The sequence below is a fragment of the Oncorhynchus mykiss genome, chromosome 7 (assembly GCF_057628025.1).
Source record: "Oncorhynchus mykiss isolate SJ-2025 chromosome 7, ASM5762802v1, whole genome shotgun sequence".
NCBI lineage: Eukaryota > Metazoa > Chordata > Actinopteri > Salmoniformes > Salmonidae > Oncorhynchus > Oncorhynchus mykiss.
Window position 1 is genome coordinate 64810001 of NC_143028.1, and position 16425 is coordinate 64826425.

At 42.8% G+C, this 16425-nt stretch overlaps 1 protein-coding gene across 7 annotated transcripts in view; it reads left to right on the plus strand.

The window, feature by feature from the left end:
- The window catches only part of LOC110528364 (plasma membrane calcium-transporting ATPase 1), a 192338-nt gene that overhangs the window by 159855 nt on the left and 16058 nt on the right, over nucleotides 1–16425 (plus strand). For 3 of the 7 annotated variants that reach the window (XM_021610379.3, XM_036983969.2, XM_090241752.1), the window contains one exon: nucleotides 1673–1883. The exons of the other annotated variants lie outside the window; for them this stretch is intronic. In XM_021610379.3, the coding sequence (XP_021466054.1) occupies nucleotides 1673–1883 (211 nt within the window). The remainder of the gene's footprint in view (nucleotides 1–1672; nucleotides 1884–16425) is intronic. 7 annotated transcript variants of the gene reach the window in all.

The window sequence follows — 16425 nt, forward strand, 5'->3', positions numbered from 1 at the left end:
TCCTCTGTCTTTCTGTCTCTCTCTCTTTATTCTTCCTCTGTCTTTCTGTCTCTCTCTCTTTCTTCTTCCTCTGTCTTTCTGTCTCTCTCTCTCTCTCTCTCTCTTCTTCCTGTCTTTCTGTCTCTCTTTCTTCTTCCTCTGTCTTTCTGTCTCTCTATCTCTCTTCTTCCTCTGTCTTTCTGTTTCTCTCTCTCTCTTTCTTCTTCCTCTGTCTTTCTGTCTCTCTTTCTTCTTCCTCTGTCTTTCTGTCTCTCTCTCTTTCTTCTTCCTCTGTCTTTCTGTCTCTCTCTCTTCTTCCTCTGTCTTTCTGTCTCTATCTCGCCCTTCTTCCTCTGTCTCTCTCTCTCTTTCTTCTTTCTCTGTCTTTTTGTCCTTCTCTTTCTCTAATCCTTTCACCCACTCCAGAAGGCTATACTATTTGCGCACCATGTAACTGACTAACCTTCTACCCTCTTCTTCAACTGAAATATGCAACTCTCACTGTTTCTTTCTGTTTCTCTCTTCTTGAATTGATTGATCTCTCTACTTCCTTCTCTATCCCTCTCTCCTATCTCCCTCTACTACTATATATTAACTCTAATGCTTGATGATGGAAAGACTTTCGATTTGATTGACCAGAATAATAGATATACATTTTGTCTTTGTTATGTTTGTGGTATTTCATCTGCTGGGTTCAATAAGACGAGTTTAGCATCTCTGTTGTATGTGTAGTTTTTAGACTGTTTTGTTATCAGTATATTTACATACACTGTGTGTACATTTAGAACTAATTAACATGTTTTAATGTTGACACATTTTCCCCGTTCATTGGAACACAACGCCATAATTGCTGCTCCTTATTCGTTTCTCCCAAGGTCGTTTATTTTGTTTGCTCCAGATTTGTATTCCCATTCTGACGTTCAACTTCCTCAGCCAAATGTTCTTATTCATCTCCTCCCTCTCCTCCTCCCTCTATCACACTGATAAAGGAAGTGCTGAGAGGAGAATCAGTAGAGCATTCTCTCTCTCTCTCCTGGGGACGACGGAGGGATGGGAGGAAGAAGGTGACTGAGAGAGGCAGTGAGCTAATTGGGTCCTTATCTCCCCCACTACGACTCCCTTCCCTCCCCCTGTCTAATCCTGGTGGGCTGCGGTTGTATGTGTGAGTACGGCTGGTTAGTCAAACACAACCAGGACATAATTGGGAAGAGGAGGATGACTTAACACCAAACTTATATTCTTTTGTGTTTCTCTCCATCGCTCCCTCCCTCGTTCCCACCGGTGCACTCAGCCTTTCCTCTGTCACAACAGAATATCCCGCCTTTCATTCAGTGGCAAGCATTCCAGTCCTCTCCCTCAATTTCACCAATCCCCCCTTCTTTCCCTTCCAACTAACAATTTGGGGATTTTCTCTATTTTCATAGCCATTGTTTCTGCTCTGCCCATGCAGGGTCTCTTTCTGCTATCTCTCCACTCCTCTCTCTCTCTCTCTCTCTCTCTCTCTCTCTCTCTCTCTCTCTCCACTCCTCTCTCTCTCTCTCGCTCTCTCTCTCCACTCCTCTCTCTCTCTCTCTTTCTCTTTTTTAATCCTCTTTCTCTCTCTTCCGTTCCCTCTCACCCTCTCTCTTCCCCCCCTCTCTTTCTTTCTCTCCTTTCTTCTCTCTCTAACTGTGCTGTGGGCTGTTGTTTGCAGATGGACGTGGTCTATACGTTCCAGACGGGTCAGGCTCCGGTGCCGGGGGCATTGAGACGCCAGCCCTCAGTGGTCAGCCAGCACAACGACGCCAAAACAGTCTCTAGCCCCACCCACGTAGGGCTTTCCTCTTCCTCCCTGTCTGCCAACTCTGCCGGGGCCACTCCCCTTCCTACTCCTGCCGTCGCTGCTTCCTCCTCCACTGCAGGCAGTGAGTGAGCGGTCGCCATGGCGTCCCATTAACAACGAGCTGTCTTTTCTACCGCCTCCTCCTTCTCCTCCAATCAGAATGCTGAATGATGCATGACTGACTGACTGTTTGAATGATTGGCCATCATTACCCCAACCACAGCCTGCCGATGCCTGCTGACTACCTTCTCTAACTAAGTCTCTAGCGTTTTCTCTACCTCTCTATCTCATATTCTTGATTTATCTCTCTTCTACTCTTTCACTCATTAGCCCTCTCTCTCCCTCTATTGCACTCGTTTACTCACCCCTTGCTACTACACAGAAAAACCGTCCTGCTTCCTCGTTTCACTTTGCATCTCTCCTACGGCTTCTCCCAGTGCATCGTGGGGTTGGAGTTCTCCAAACTCCTAATATGATCTGCATGTATTAACCCTGGTGAGACATCTCAGTGACGCCAGATCAACCTAAAGGAATAGGCAGGAAATAAATGGCCAAATCCATGTGATTCCTGACTCCAGACGAGGCTAATCTCACACAGGGTAATATCTAAATTATTTAAATCCATGTGATTCCTGACTCCAGACGAGGCTAATCTCACACAGGGTAATATCTAAATTATTTAAATCCATGTGATTCCTGACCCCAGGTGAGGCTAATCTCACACAGGGTAATATCTAAATTATTTAAATCCATGTGATTCCTGACCCCAGGTGAGGCTAATCTCACACAGGGTAATATCTAAATTATTTAAATCCATGTGATTCCTGACTCCAGACGAGGCTAATCTCACACAGGGTAATATCTAAAATATTTAAATCCATGTGATTCCTGACCCCAGGTGAGGCTAATCTCACACAGGGTAATATCTAAATTATTTAAATCCATGTGATTCCTGACCCCAGGTGAGGCTAATCTCACACAGGGTAATATCTAAAATATTTAAATCCATGTGATTCCTGACTCCAGACGAGGCTAATCTCACACAGGGTAATATCTAAAACATTTAAATCCATGTGATTCCTGACTCCAGACGAGGCTAATCTCACACAGGGTAATATCTAAAATATTTAAATCCATGTGATTCCTGACTCCAGACGAGGCTAATCTCACACAGGGTAATATCTAAAACATTTAAATCCATGTGATTCCTGACTCCAGACGAGGCTAATCTCACACAGGGTAATATCTAAAACATTTAAATCCATGTGATTCCTGACTCCAGACGAGGCTAATCTCACACAGGGTAATATCTAAAACATTTAAATCCACGTGATTCCTGACTCCAGACGAGGCTAATCTCACACAGGGTAATATCTAAAATATTTAAATCCATGTGATTCCTGACTCCAGACGAGGCTAATCTCACACAGGGTAATATCTAAAATATTTAAATCCATGTGATTCCTGACCCCAGGTGAGGCTAATCTCACACAGGGTAATATCTAAATTATTTAAATCCATGTGATTCCTGACCCCAGGTGAGGCTAATCTCACACAGGGTAATATCTAAAACATTTAAATCCATGTGATTCCTGACCCCAGGTGAGGCTAATCTCACACAGGGTAATATCTAAAACAGTTCAATCCTGCGGACAGGCTCTAATCTGAGACGCTGTTATGAGGCAGGGCCCAGGAGGTCTCACAAGGGTTAATAGTGAAGGGTTAGTTGTGTTTTCTAATGACATCACTCTCCATGTTCTGAGCTGCTTCTGCACTGTCTGTCTGTCTGTCTGTCTGTCGCAGGCTCGTGTGCGTGGTGTTAGTATTTGTCAGTCTTCTTTTCTTCTTCCAGTGGCTACATACTGTGACTTCAGAAAGCATGTCTTTCCTACCTTCTCTCCATCTGGCACTAAGGACACATAAGGAATCTTAAATATCTAGTCCCAGTTCATTGGCTGATAGCTCAGCCATCTCCATGTCCATCTCCAGCCCTGAGAAAACATGTGTGGGAAAGGAGAGAGTTGGTGAATGTATGACTGTGTGAGTGATTCTGTGACTAGAAGTGATGTAGTCATCTGTATTATTAGTGAATAGACAGTCCATTAGCTCTGGTGATGGTGACGGACTGCAGTCGTAAGAGAGATGAGCTCACTAGTGTGAGAGGAGAAGGTTGGGGGGATGGGGGTGTGACCTTGCCCTTTGCTAAGGGGAGGGATTGAGAGGAGAGAAAAGGGGGAGAGGGGTGCCGTTCCTTGCATCACGACACCGCACTGCCTCTCCTTCCAGAGACACACACATGCCTTCTGCCCCGTCCTGAGAGACACACACATGCCTTCTGCCCCATCCTGAGAGACACACACATGCCTTCTGCCCCGTCCTGAGAGACACACACATGCCTTCTGCCCCGTCCTGAGAGACACACACATGCCTTCTGCCCCGTCCTGAGAGACACACACATGCCTTCTGCCCCGTCCTGAGAGACACACACATGCCTTCTGCCCCGTCCTGAGAGACACACACATCCCCGTCCTGAGAGACACACACATCCCCGTCCTGAGAGACACACACATCCCCGTCCTGAGAGACACACACATCCCCGTCCTGAGAGACACACACATCCCCGTCCTGAGAGACACACAAAAACAGACATAAACAAGAGAATTTAGAAACTCAGAAGCACACACCCAAAATACACACACACACTCTCTCACAGACTCCCTTTTCCCCATCCCTCAGAGAGCTGCAAGGAGATGTGAGTGCTGCAGGTTCTCTTTTTCTCTCATTCTCTCTCCTTCTCTTTTTCTCTCATTCTCTCTCCTCCTCTTTTTCTCTCATTCTCTCTCTCTCCTTCTCCTTTTCTCTCATTCTCTCTCTCTCCTTTTCCTTTTCTCTCATTCCTCTTTCTCCTCTTTTTCTCTCATTCTCTCTCTCTCCTTCTCCTTTTCTCTCATTCTCTCTCTCTCCTTTTCCTTTTCTCTCATTCCTCTTTCTCCTTCTCTTTTTCTCTCATTCTCTCTCTCCTTCTCTTTTTCTCTCATTCTCTCTCTCCTCTTTTTCTCTCATTCTCTCTCTCTCCTTCTCTTTTTCTCGTTCTCTCTCTCCTTCTCTTTTTCTCTCATTCTCTCCCTCTCTCCTTCTCTCCTTCTCTTTTTCTCTCATTCTCTCTCTCCTTCTCCTTTTCTCTCATTCTCTCTCTCTCCTTTTCCTTTTCTCTCATTCCTCTTTCTCCTTCTCATTTTCACTCATTCTCTCCCTCTCTCCTTTTCTCCTTTTCTCTCATTCTCTCTCTCTCCTTTTCCTTTTCTCTCATTCTCTCTCTCTCCTTTTCCTTTTCACTCATTCTCTCTCTCTCCTTCTCCTTTTCTCTCATTCTCTCCCTCTCCTCATTTTCACTCATTCTCTCCCTCTCTCCTTCTCTCCTTCTCTTTTTCTCTCATTCTCTCTCTCTCCTTCTCCTTTTCTCTCATTCTCTCTCTCTCCTTTTCCTTTTCTCTCATTCCTCTTTCTCCTTCTCTTTTTCTCTCATTCTCTCCCTCTCTCCTTCTCTCCTTCTCCTTTTCTCTCATTCTCTCTCTCCTTCTCCTTTTCTCTCATTCTCTCTCTCTCCTTTTCCTTTTCTCTCATTCTCTCTCTCTCCTTCTCATTTTCACTCATTCTCTCCCTCTCTCCTTCTCTCCTTCTCCTTTTCTCTCATTCTCTCCCTCTCTCCTCCTTTTCTCTCATTCTCTCTCTCCTTCTCATTTTCACTCATTCTCTCCCTCTCTCCTTCTCTCCTTCTCCTTTTCTCTCATTCTCTCTCTCTCCTTCTCCTTTTCTCTCATTCTCTCTCTCCTTCTCCTTTTCACTCAATCTCTCCCTCTCTCCTCCTTTTCTCTCATTCTCTCCCTCTCCTTCTCATTTTCACTCATTCTCTCCCTCTCTCCTTCTCCTTTTCACTCATTCTCTCCCTCTCTCCTTCTCATTTTCACTCATTATTTTTCTCTTTCTCGTTCTTTTTCTCGTTCTTTTTCTCTTTCTCGTTCTTTTTCTCGTTCTTTTTCTGTTTCTCGTTCTTTTTCTCTTTCTCGTTCTTTTTCTCGTTCTTTTTCTCTTTCTCGTTCTTTTTCTCTTTCTCGTTCTTTTTCTCTTTCTCGTTCTTTTTCTCGTTCTTTTTCTCTTTCTCGTTCTTTTTCTCTTTCTCGTTCTTTTTCTCGTTCTTTTTCTCTTTCTCGTTCTTTTTCTCGTTCCTTTTCTCTTTCTCGTTCTTTTTCTTTTTCTCGTTCTTTTTTCTCTTTCTCGTTCATTTTTCTCTTTCTCGTTATTTTTCTCTTTCTCGTTGCCCCTTTTCTTTTTATCTCTATCAGAAGTGTATTTTTATCCTGTCCTCCCTCAGTATTCTCTCTTCTCCCTCTCACTCCTTTCTCTCTGCCTCCCTCTCACTCCTTTCTCTCTGCCTCCCTCTCTCTCCCCCCTCAGTCCACTCTCTTCTCCCTCTCTCCTTTCTCTCTGCCTCCCTCTCTCCTCCCTCAGTCCTCTTTCTTCTCCCTCTCACTCCTTTCTCTCTGCCTCCCTCTCTCTCCTCCCTCAGTCCTCTCTCTCCTCCCTCAGTCCTCTCTCTTCTCCCTCTCTCTCCTTCCTCTCTCCTCCCTCAGTCCTCTCTCTTCTCCCTCTCACTCCTTTCTCTCTGCCTCCCTCTCTCTCCTCCCTCAGTCCTCCCTCTTCTCCCTCTCACTTCTTTCTCTCTGCCTCCCTCTCTCTCCTCCCTCATTCCTCTCTCTTCTCCCTCTCACTCCTTTCTCTCTGCCTCCCTCTCTCTCCTCCCTCAGTCCTCTCTCTTCTCCCTCTCACTCCTTTCTCTCTGCCTCCCTCACTCCTTTCTCTCTGCATCCCTCTCTCTCCTCCCTCATTCCTCTCTCTTCTCCCTCTCACTCCTTTCTCTCTGCCTCCCTCTCACTCCTTTCTCTCTGCCTCCCCTCTCTCCTCCCTCAGTCCTCTCTCTTCTCCCTCTCACTCCTTTCTCTCTGCCTCCCTCTCACTCCTTTCTCTCTGCCTCCCTTTCTCTATGCCTCCCTCAGTCCTCTCTCTTCTCCCTCTCACTCCTTTCTCTCTGCCTCCCTCTCTCTCCTCCATCAGTCCTCTCTCTTCTCCCTCTCACTCCTTTCTCTCTGCCTCCCTCTCTCTCCTCCCTCTGTCTCCCTTTCTCAGTCCCTCAATCTCCTTCCTCCCTCTCACTCCTACCTCTCAATCCTCCCCCTCTCTGTCCCCCTCTCTCAGTCCCTTTCTCCCCTCCCTATCTGTCCCTCTCTCTCCTCCCTCTCTCTCAGTCCCGCTATTCAGGGACAACCTATCCCTCAGTATGTTATTTTCTTTAGGCTTGGCAAGCGACCCCAGTGCTGACTTATTCCTCCATGACAGCATGCTCTCTCACTAAAAGAGATTTATGGAGAAAAAAGATAGCCATATTTCTCCGACAGTTTTTTATATAAAAAGGGTTATGGATGCCTGCGGTACATTGGTGTATCTTGGCATCCACCAAAACACTCACATGAGAGGAACACAGAGATCAGATGGATATGAGAGGACTTTGAGACATAGAAAAACACGCAAAAATACACACACACACATACCGACATGTACATTACGCACATACAAACACACATACACAGACAGACACAAGACGACTTAGAAACACAGAGCAGTACACACACAAAAATATTCAAGCACACACACACACACGTACACACAAATATAAGGACTTAAAACCCTGGGCTTAAAGAGGCGGAGTTGCAGAGTCATTCATCACACACTGAAGTTCTGGAGGGGTGCTGCATGCAACGAATTTACAAAGCTGACTAAAGTCTGAGAAAACTCAAAAGGCTCAAGTCCAAGTTAAGTCACGAGTCATTGGTGTTAAAGTCGGGTTGCAAGTCATCATATTTGTGACTCGAGTCCACAGCTCTGATGTTTTCTCTCATACTGTTCTCCATGTTTCACTCCTTTATCTCTCGCTCAGAACCTTTGTTGCTTCTCTCTCTGCTGTATATTTCCATCCTATCCCAATCATCTGTCTGTCTTTCCTCTCCTCTGTGTGAATCGGACCAGTAGTTGTGTGTGTGTGTGTGTGTGTGTGTGTGTGGGTGTGTGTGTGTGTTTCCTCCTGGCATGGAAATGCTTTTGTTTGACATCACAATGCTCTCTCAAACACACACACACACACACACACACACACACACACACACACACACACACACACACACACATACACACACACACACACACACACACACGCACACACACACGGCCAGAGAAGCCTGCCTGGAATAAGTATAAACACAGAAGATGGAAGCTGATTGGATAGGCTACATACAGCCCACCAAAATTGAGCTTATTTCTCTTCATAATAAGCATCATCAAGCCAAAGAACACTGTGGAAATGTAAATGGTTGGATTAGTCCCTTTTCCATTTTTGTTGGTCCTCTCACTTACTCACTCTCTCACTTACTCAAATTCAAATTCAAATTCAAATTCAAATTCAAGCTGCTTTATTGGCATGAAAAACATTGTGTCAATATTGCCAAAGCAACAATGTATACAATATACATTGTAACAAAATTGTAAATGATAACAAATAATAATATAAAATGGTAGTAAATAATAATACAAAAATAAATACAATAAAATGGTAACAGTCACAGTAAACATTAATAATTATAGTAATAACAATAATAGTAATAATAAGTAAGTTACTGTTTACTATGCAGATGTTATTATTCAGTGTCCCTCAGGCTATGGCAGGAAAATACATATTTGGCTGCAAGAGGAGCCATTGCTCCTTCGCCTATGAGTATTCTTAGTTTTTCCTCTGGGTTCAATTTGTAAAAATGTGGAATATATGTAGTCATTTCTGTGAATAATGAATCTCTTTGTGAGGAATATTTATCACAGTAAAGGAGAAAGTGCATCTCTGTCTCTACCTCCCCTGTCATGCAGTGACCACATACACGCTCTTCTTTGGGTAGCCATGTCTTTTTATGTCTGCCGGTTTCTATTGCCAATCGGTGGTCACTCAGCCTGTACTTGGTAAGGATCTGTCTCTGCTTCGTATCTCTGACAGAGTAGAGATAATCAGCCAATTCATATTCTCTGTTTAGGGTCAGATAGCAATTTAGTCGGCTTTGGGATTTTGTTTCGTTTTTCCAGTATTGTAAGTATGATTCCTTTGATTGGTTCATGATTTTGTTTATTGGAATTCTTTCTTTTGAAGCAGTGCTGGTGTCAGCTTGATTGGTGAGGTCCAACACCAGCTGACTGAGAGGGCTCGTTTCTGGGCTCAGCTCTTGGGCTTGAAGTGCTTTAAATTGCAGACTCGAATTTGGACTTGAATTTAGATGTAGCCAAAATTTTAATGATCTTTTCTGTATTTTCATTATTACTGGAAAACGGCCCAATTCTGCCCTACATGCATTAGTTGGTGTATTTCTCTGGACTTGTAGAATTTTCCGACAGAATTCTGCATGTAGGGTTTCAATTGGATGTTTGTCCCACATTTTAAAATCCAGTTTATTGAGTGGCCCCCAAACCTCACTTCCATAAAGTGCTATTGGTAGGATTACACTGTCAAATATTTTAGTCCAAATTCTAATTGGGATGTTGATTTTGAATAATTTCATTTTTATTGCATACATTGCTCTGCGGGCTTTTTCTTTGAGTGCCTTCACTGCCATATTAAAGTTTCCCGATGCAGATATGGTCAGACCAAGGTAGGTGTAATTTTTTGTGTGTTCAATTAAGGTGTTGTTCAGGGTGAATTTACATTTTTGTTTCTGACATCTGGGTTTTTTTTGGAAAATCATGATTTTAGTTTTTTGGAAATTTACTGCCAGGGCCCAATTATGGCAATATTGCTCCAGAATATTAATGTTTTGTTGAAGACCTTCTTTGGTTGGTGATAGAAGTACCAAGTCATCAGCATATAGCAGGTATTTCACCTCTGTGTCAAATAGTGTGAGTCCTGGGGCTGGAGATTGGTCCAACATGTCTGCTAATTCATTGATATAAATGTTGAAAAGATTTGGACTCAAATTGCAGCCTTGTCTCACACCTCGACATTGTGAAAAAAATTCTGTTCTTTGGTTTTTGATTTTTATTGCACACTTATTTTCTGTGTACATACATTTTATTAAGTCATACACCTTACCACCAAGCCCACTTTGTAGAATTTTGTAGAATAGCCCTTCGTGCCAAATCGAATCAAATGCTTTTTTAAAGTCAATAAAGCAAGCAAAGATTTTGCCCTCTTTTTTTTGGTGGACGTGTTTATTAATTAGTGTGTGTAAGGTGTATATATGGTCAGTAGTGCGATGGTTAGGGAGAAAGCCAATTTGACATTTACTTATTACATTTTTTTCTTGAAGAAAGGTTTGAATTCTTGAATTCAAAATGCTACAGAAAATCTTTCCCAAGTTACTGTTGACGCAAATTCCCCTGTAATTATTGGGGTCTGATTTGTCTCCACTTTTGTGGATAGGGGAGATGAGCCCCTGGTTCCAGACATCAGGGAAGCAGCCAGAAGTTAAAACCATGTTGAACAATTTAAGCACAGCATTTTGCAACTCAGGTGTGCTGTTTTTCAGCATTTCATTTCTGATGTTGTCTACACCACAAGCCTTTTTTGATTTAATAGATTTTAGCTTTTCATTTAGTTCTTGTTGGGTTATTGGGTAATCTAATGGATTTTGGTTGTTTTTAATGACTGATTCCAGGATGTTCAATTTTTCTTTAATTTCTAATTGGTTCTGGTTTAAGTCTTTTTGTGGGATGTTTTTGTATAGATTATCAAAGTAAGTTTTCCAAATTCCTACATCTTGTATGGCTAATTCTTGTGGCTTTGTTGTGCTTAAATTGTTCCACATGTCCCAGAACTGATTTTGGTCAATTGCGTTTTCAATTTCATCAAGTGTCTTGTTGGTATAATTCAATTTCTTGCATTTCAGTGTTTGTTTATACTGTTTCAGAGTTTCAAAGTATTCATATCGTAGCTCTGGGTTGTTTTGCTGCTTATGTTTTTTGTTTGACATTTGTCTTAGGTGTTTTCTAATTGTTTTACATTCATTATCAAACCATTTGTCAGAAACATTTTGATTTTTGCTTCTGATGTTGCATTGCTTTGGTTTTCTCAAATTTGCTTTCGATGCTGCTTTTTGGAATATGCAGTTGATGTTTTGGGTAGCTGAATTGACACCATCTTTATTGTTTTGGTACTGTGAGTTATTGAAAAACTGTATAGAGTTCATCATTTCATTTGAGTTCAATGTTTCAATGAATGCCTCTGCACTGTTTGGAGCCCATCTGAACGATTGGTTTATGTTGTAAAGTTTATTGGGCTGTTTTTTTGAATGAATATTGCCGGTTAATTTCTTCAGAAACACGTTGATCTGACTGTGATCTGACAATGGTGTCTGTGGTCTGACAGTGAATGCACTAATGGAGGAGGGGTCAATGTCAGTGATGGCATAATCGACTACACTTGTCCCAAGAGCTGAGCAGTAAGTAAACTGACCTAAAGAGTCCCCTCTGATTCTACCATTAAGCATGTACAGGCCTAAGGCTCGACAGAGATGTACTAACTCTTTTCCATTTTTGTTCAGTATTTGGTCAGGACTGTTTCTATTATTTATAATAGGGCTACTGTACAAGGAGGGGTGTCCAAATATGTGGTGGTTACCTCCCGCATCAGTGTAGTCAGGCTCAGAACCTGTTCTTGCATTGAAATCTCCACAAAGAAGCACTTTACCCTGCGCCTGAAATGTAATGATTTCTGTCTGGAGATTGTCAAAAAACTGATCATCATAATATGATGAATCTGAAGGAGGAGCATAAGCTGCACATATGTATACATCATTGTCACAATAGATTGTACCTTTGTTAAGTTTTAGCCAAATGTGAGTGGTACCTTTTTTCATTTCATTCAGTGCTAAGTCCTGCTTATGCCAAATGATGATTCCACCTGAGTCTCGGCCCCGTTTAACATTTTTATGTTTGATTGATGGTAGTAAACTTTCTCTATAGCCTGAGGGACACTGAGTATCTATGTCTCCACGACACCATGTTTCCAGTAGGATTATGATGTCCTGTCCCTTGATGTTTTTAATCAATTCTGGATTAGTTGTTTTATGACCAAAATGTGAAGAGTATAGGCCCTGGATATTCCAAGAGCTGATAGTTAATGATCTCATTTATAATAAGTGATATTCACTGGTTTGAGTAAAGTACATCGAAAAAAACAAAAAAAATAAAATATGTATATATACATATATATACATACACATATACACACATACATATATATACATACATATATACACATATATATACATATATACATACACATACATATATATATACATATATATATACATACACATACATATATACATACACATACATATACACACATACATACATACATACATACACACACACACACACACATACATACACACACACACACATACATACATACATATATATATACATATATATACACATACACATACATATATATATATATATATATATATATATATACACACATACATGCACATACACATATACACACATACATACATACATACACACACACGCGCACACACACACACACACACACACACATTACATATAATAATTATTATAATACCGGTGTCAATCCATTTAGGAATATTTGTAAACAAATGAATAAGAATGGAATAAGATTGCATTGTACTTATGTTATGTGCAATCTGCAACCCTGTGTGTTTGTGTGTGTGTGTGTGCGCGTGCGTGCCCGTGTGTGAATTAAAGGGACTGTCTAGCTCAGTAGTCTGCATATTAGTTGCAATAGTTGGCGCACCTCTCCTATCTCTGATTGTTCTAGGGGTCTTCTGCCAGAGGTTACCTCAGCATATGTAGGCTGACGATCTAATTGATACATGGTGTGGACTGCATCATGTGGTCTACTTCCCTGAAGGGCAGTGTTCTGACCGACCCTGGAGTAGTGGTCAGAGCTGTGTTGTGATGGGCTGGGTCTAGTAGAGCTGTGTTGTGATGGGACAGGTCTTGTAGAGCTGTGTTGTGATGGGCCGGGTCTAGTAGAGCTGCGTTGTGATGGGCCGGGTCTAGTAGAGCTGTGTTGTGATGGGCCGGGTCTAGTAGAGCTGTGTTGTGATGGGCCGGGTCTAGTAGAGCTTTGTTGTGATGGGCCAGGTCTAGTAGAGCTGTGTTGTGATGGGCCAGGTCTAGTAGAGCTGTGTTGTGATGGGCCAGGTCTAGTAGAGCTTTGTTGTGATGGGCCAGGTCTAGTAGAGCTGTGTTGTGATGGGCCGGGTCTAGTAGAGCTGTGCTGTGTTGGGCCTGGTCTAGTAGAGCTGTGCTGTGTTGGGCCTGGTCTAGTAGAGCTGTGCTGTAATAAGCCATGTCTGGCTCTTTTCTCCTCGGGATGGTGGAGGTACTGTTGTTTCAGAAGGTGGGGCGTGGGACCTTTGTTGCTGGGGTGATGGGTGTGTGGGTCCCTGCCAAGTGTTGCATCTTTTAGGTCCTTGGCAAAGGTTCTGATACTGTCCTGATCAAGATGTATATTATCATATAAGTGTTGACATGTCAGAGTGGGGTGGTGAGCCGTTCTGACGTTGAGCAGTGAGGCACAGTCCACAGTGATCTGTTGATTTATTTTGTCGATCAACTTTTCTGGGAAGTCTTTTCTTGGTAGGAGGGTGGACACAACTATATTGGTTGTTGGGAACATAGCCTGTGCCCGTTCTGCCACTCTTCTCACTGCCCCAGATACATTTTCACCTTTGGCATGAAGGTCGTTTGTGCCAGTGTGGATGATGATGTTGTCAGGGGTGTCAATCCTGGTCTGACTGAGTAGCTGCATTGCACTCTCAGTTGTAGGACACCAGAACTTATACACCTGGTGTCTAGGGAATAATCTTTCCTGGACTAAGAACTTCCCATTTGAATCAATTAGAATTGCAGTTGTGGGTGATTGTCTGGGTGGAGCAGACTGGGAGGCTGGTATTCTGACCTGGGCTGGAGCAGACTGGGAGGCTGGTAGGTTAACCTGGGCTGGAGCAGACTGGGAGGCTGGTATTCTGACCTGGGCTGGAGCAGACTGGGAGGCTGGTAGGTTGACCTGGGCTGGAGCAGACTGGGAGGCTGGTAGGTTAACCTGGGCTGGAGCAGACTGGGAGGCTGGTATTCTGACCTGGGCTGGAGCAGACTGGGAGGCTGGTAGGTTGACCTGGGCTGGAGCAGACTGAGAGGCTGGTAGGTTGACCTGGGCTGGAGCAGACTGGTAGGCTGGTGCAGTGTCATCCGGCTGTGTAGTGGAGGCCATGCTGGTCTCAGGTTCTGCTTGTGTTGTACCAAGCTGGTGGACATGTTTTCTAGATGCAGAGGACACAATGACTCTCTGCCGGTTGAGGGTGTCAATGTACCTCTCTTTTTGTTCGAGCTCCTTTCTAGTTGTGCTCAGATGGTCTCTGAGGTCATCATTTGTCTGACTCAGCTTGTCCATTCTGCTTTCTAATTTAGCTATGGATGCTCTGCTCTCCTCCCTGAACTGTTTCATCTCTTCTTTGAGTTTCTGGACAGTGTCCTCCTCTTGAAGCTTCTTCTCTCTGAGTTCTATGACCTCTGCTTCGACTAGAGAGAGGGTGTTGTGGAAACGTTGCATAGCAGGTGTTCTTATTGAAATTGTCATGTCCTTGACTCTGTCTGCTGCAGGTGAGGTAGGTAAAGGGACGTTGAGGGCTTCCTGCTGGGTCACAGAGACCATTGGGGTCTGCTTTTCTCCATCTCCCTCCTTGACTTTTTCCTCATTTTCTGAGATGATGTCAGCGTCTTCTTTTAGGGTAGCAAACCTATTCTCAAAAGCCTGGAGGCTTGAATCATTGCCTTGTATCAATACAGTTCCATTATTATATAAGTTTACTGTTTGATATGTGTTGCTCTGGTCAGCTTCTTCAAAAATGCTGATCTGACATCCTTGGCTGATGCCCCTCTTTTTTGAGAAAGGGAAATGGTTGCAAATAACCTTTTTCCATATGTTCCCTCGATTGGTATTAAAAATTAAATTTGCTCTTGTTTTGTAACTGGTAAGATCTGCAAACAGGCATTCATGGTTCTGTCCCATCAACAAACCTTTGAAACTTTTCTTAGCTTTCTCTGTTTGGATGTCTGGTGGGTAAACAATTTCCATAGCAACGCTGGTGATGTTGGCTACAATGTTGCAATAGAAGTGCTGTTTCTTGTATAATGCTCTCTTGTTTCTTCAGAGGACTGTTTCACTTTGTTGTCCTTTTTTCTTTTCTTTTTTCTTCTGTCCTTATTTTGTCCTTATTTTGTCTTCCTTTCTTCTGTTAACTAGATATTTTTTTTGTTATTCTTTGTAAGCTAGCTAGCTTCTTCCAGGAGAGTCCCTAGCAACTGCTTAGCAACATGTAAACAATTCAGCTAACAATTCAGCTAGCTAAGATAACTGTATAATTTTATGAAAAATAGTTACTTTTTCGAAATCCTGTCTTTTTGGTTTGTTGCTTGTATTGTCTTCTATTGAGTCTTGCAGTTTTCTTTTGATTTTTTCGATGTACTTCACTCTAAAAAACCATTTAAATCTCAATATATACAGGAGCTCATTTTTCAGCAGCTGCTCAATTTGGAACTCCGGAACTATTCCGGAACTCCGGAACTCACTCTCTGTTACTCACTCTCTCACTTACTCACTCTCTCAGTTACTCACTCTCTGTTACTCACTCTCTCACTTACTCACTCTCTGTTACTCACTCTCTCACTTACTCACTCTCTCACTTACTCACTCTCTCAGTTACTCACTCTCTCAGTTACTCACTCTCTCACTTACTCACTCTCTCACTTACTCACTCTCTCACTTACTCACTCTCTCAGATACTCACTCTCTGTTACTCACTCTCTGTTACTCACTCTCTCACTTACTCACTCTCTCAGTTACTCACTCTCTCTGTTACTCACTCTCTCACTTACTCACTCTCTCAGTTACTCACTCTCTGTTACTCACTCTCCCACTTACTCACTCTCTCAGTTACTCACTCTCTGTTACTCACTCTCTCACTTACTCACTCTCTCACTTACTCACTCTCTCACTTACTCACTCTCTCACTTACTCACTCTCTCACTTACTCACTCTCTCAGTTACTCACTCTCTCTGTTACTCACTCTCTCACTTACTCACTCTGTCAGTTACTCACTCTCTGTTACTCACTCTCTCACTTACTCACTCTCTCAGTTACTCACTCTCTGTTACTCACTCTCTCACTTACTCACTCTCTGTTACTCACTCTCTCAGTTACTCACTCTCTCACTTACTCACTCTCTCAGTTACTCACTCTCTCTGTTACTCACTCTCTCACTTACTCACTCTCTCAGTTACTCACTCTCTGTTATTCACTCTCTCACTTACTCACTCTCTCAGTTACTCACTCTCTCTGTTACTCACTCTCTCACTTACTCACTCTCTCAGTTACTCACTCTCTGTTACTCACTCTCTCACTTACTCACTCTCTCAGTTACTCACTCTCTGTTACTCACTCTCTCAGTTACTCACTCTCTGTTACTCACTCTCTCACTTACTC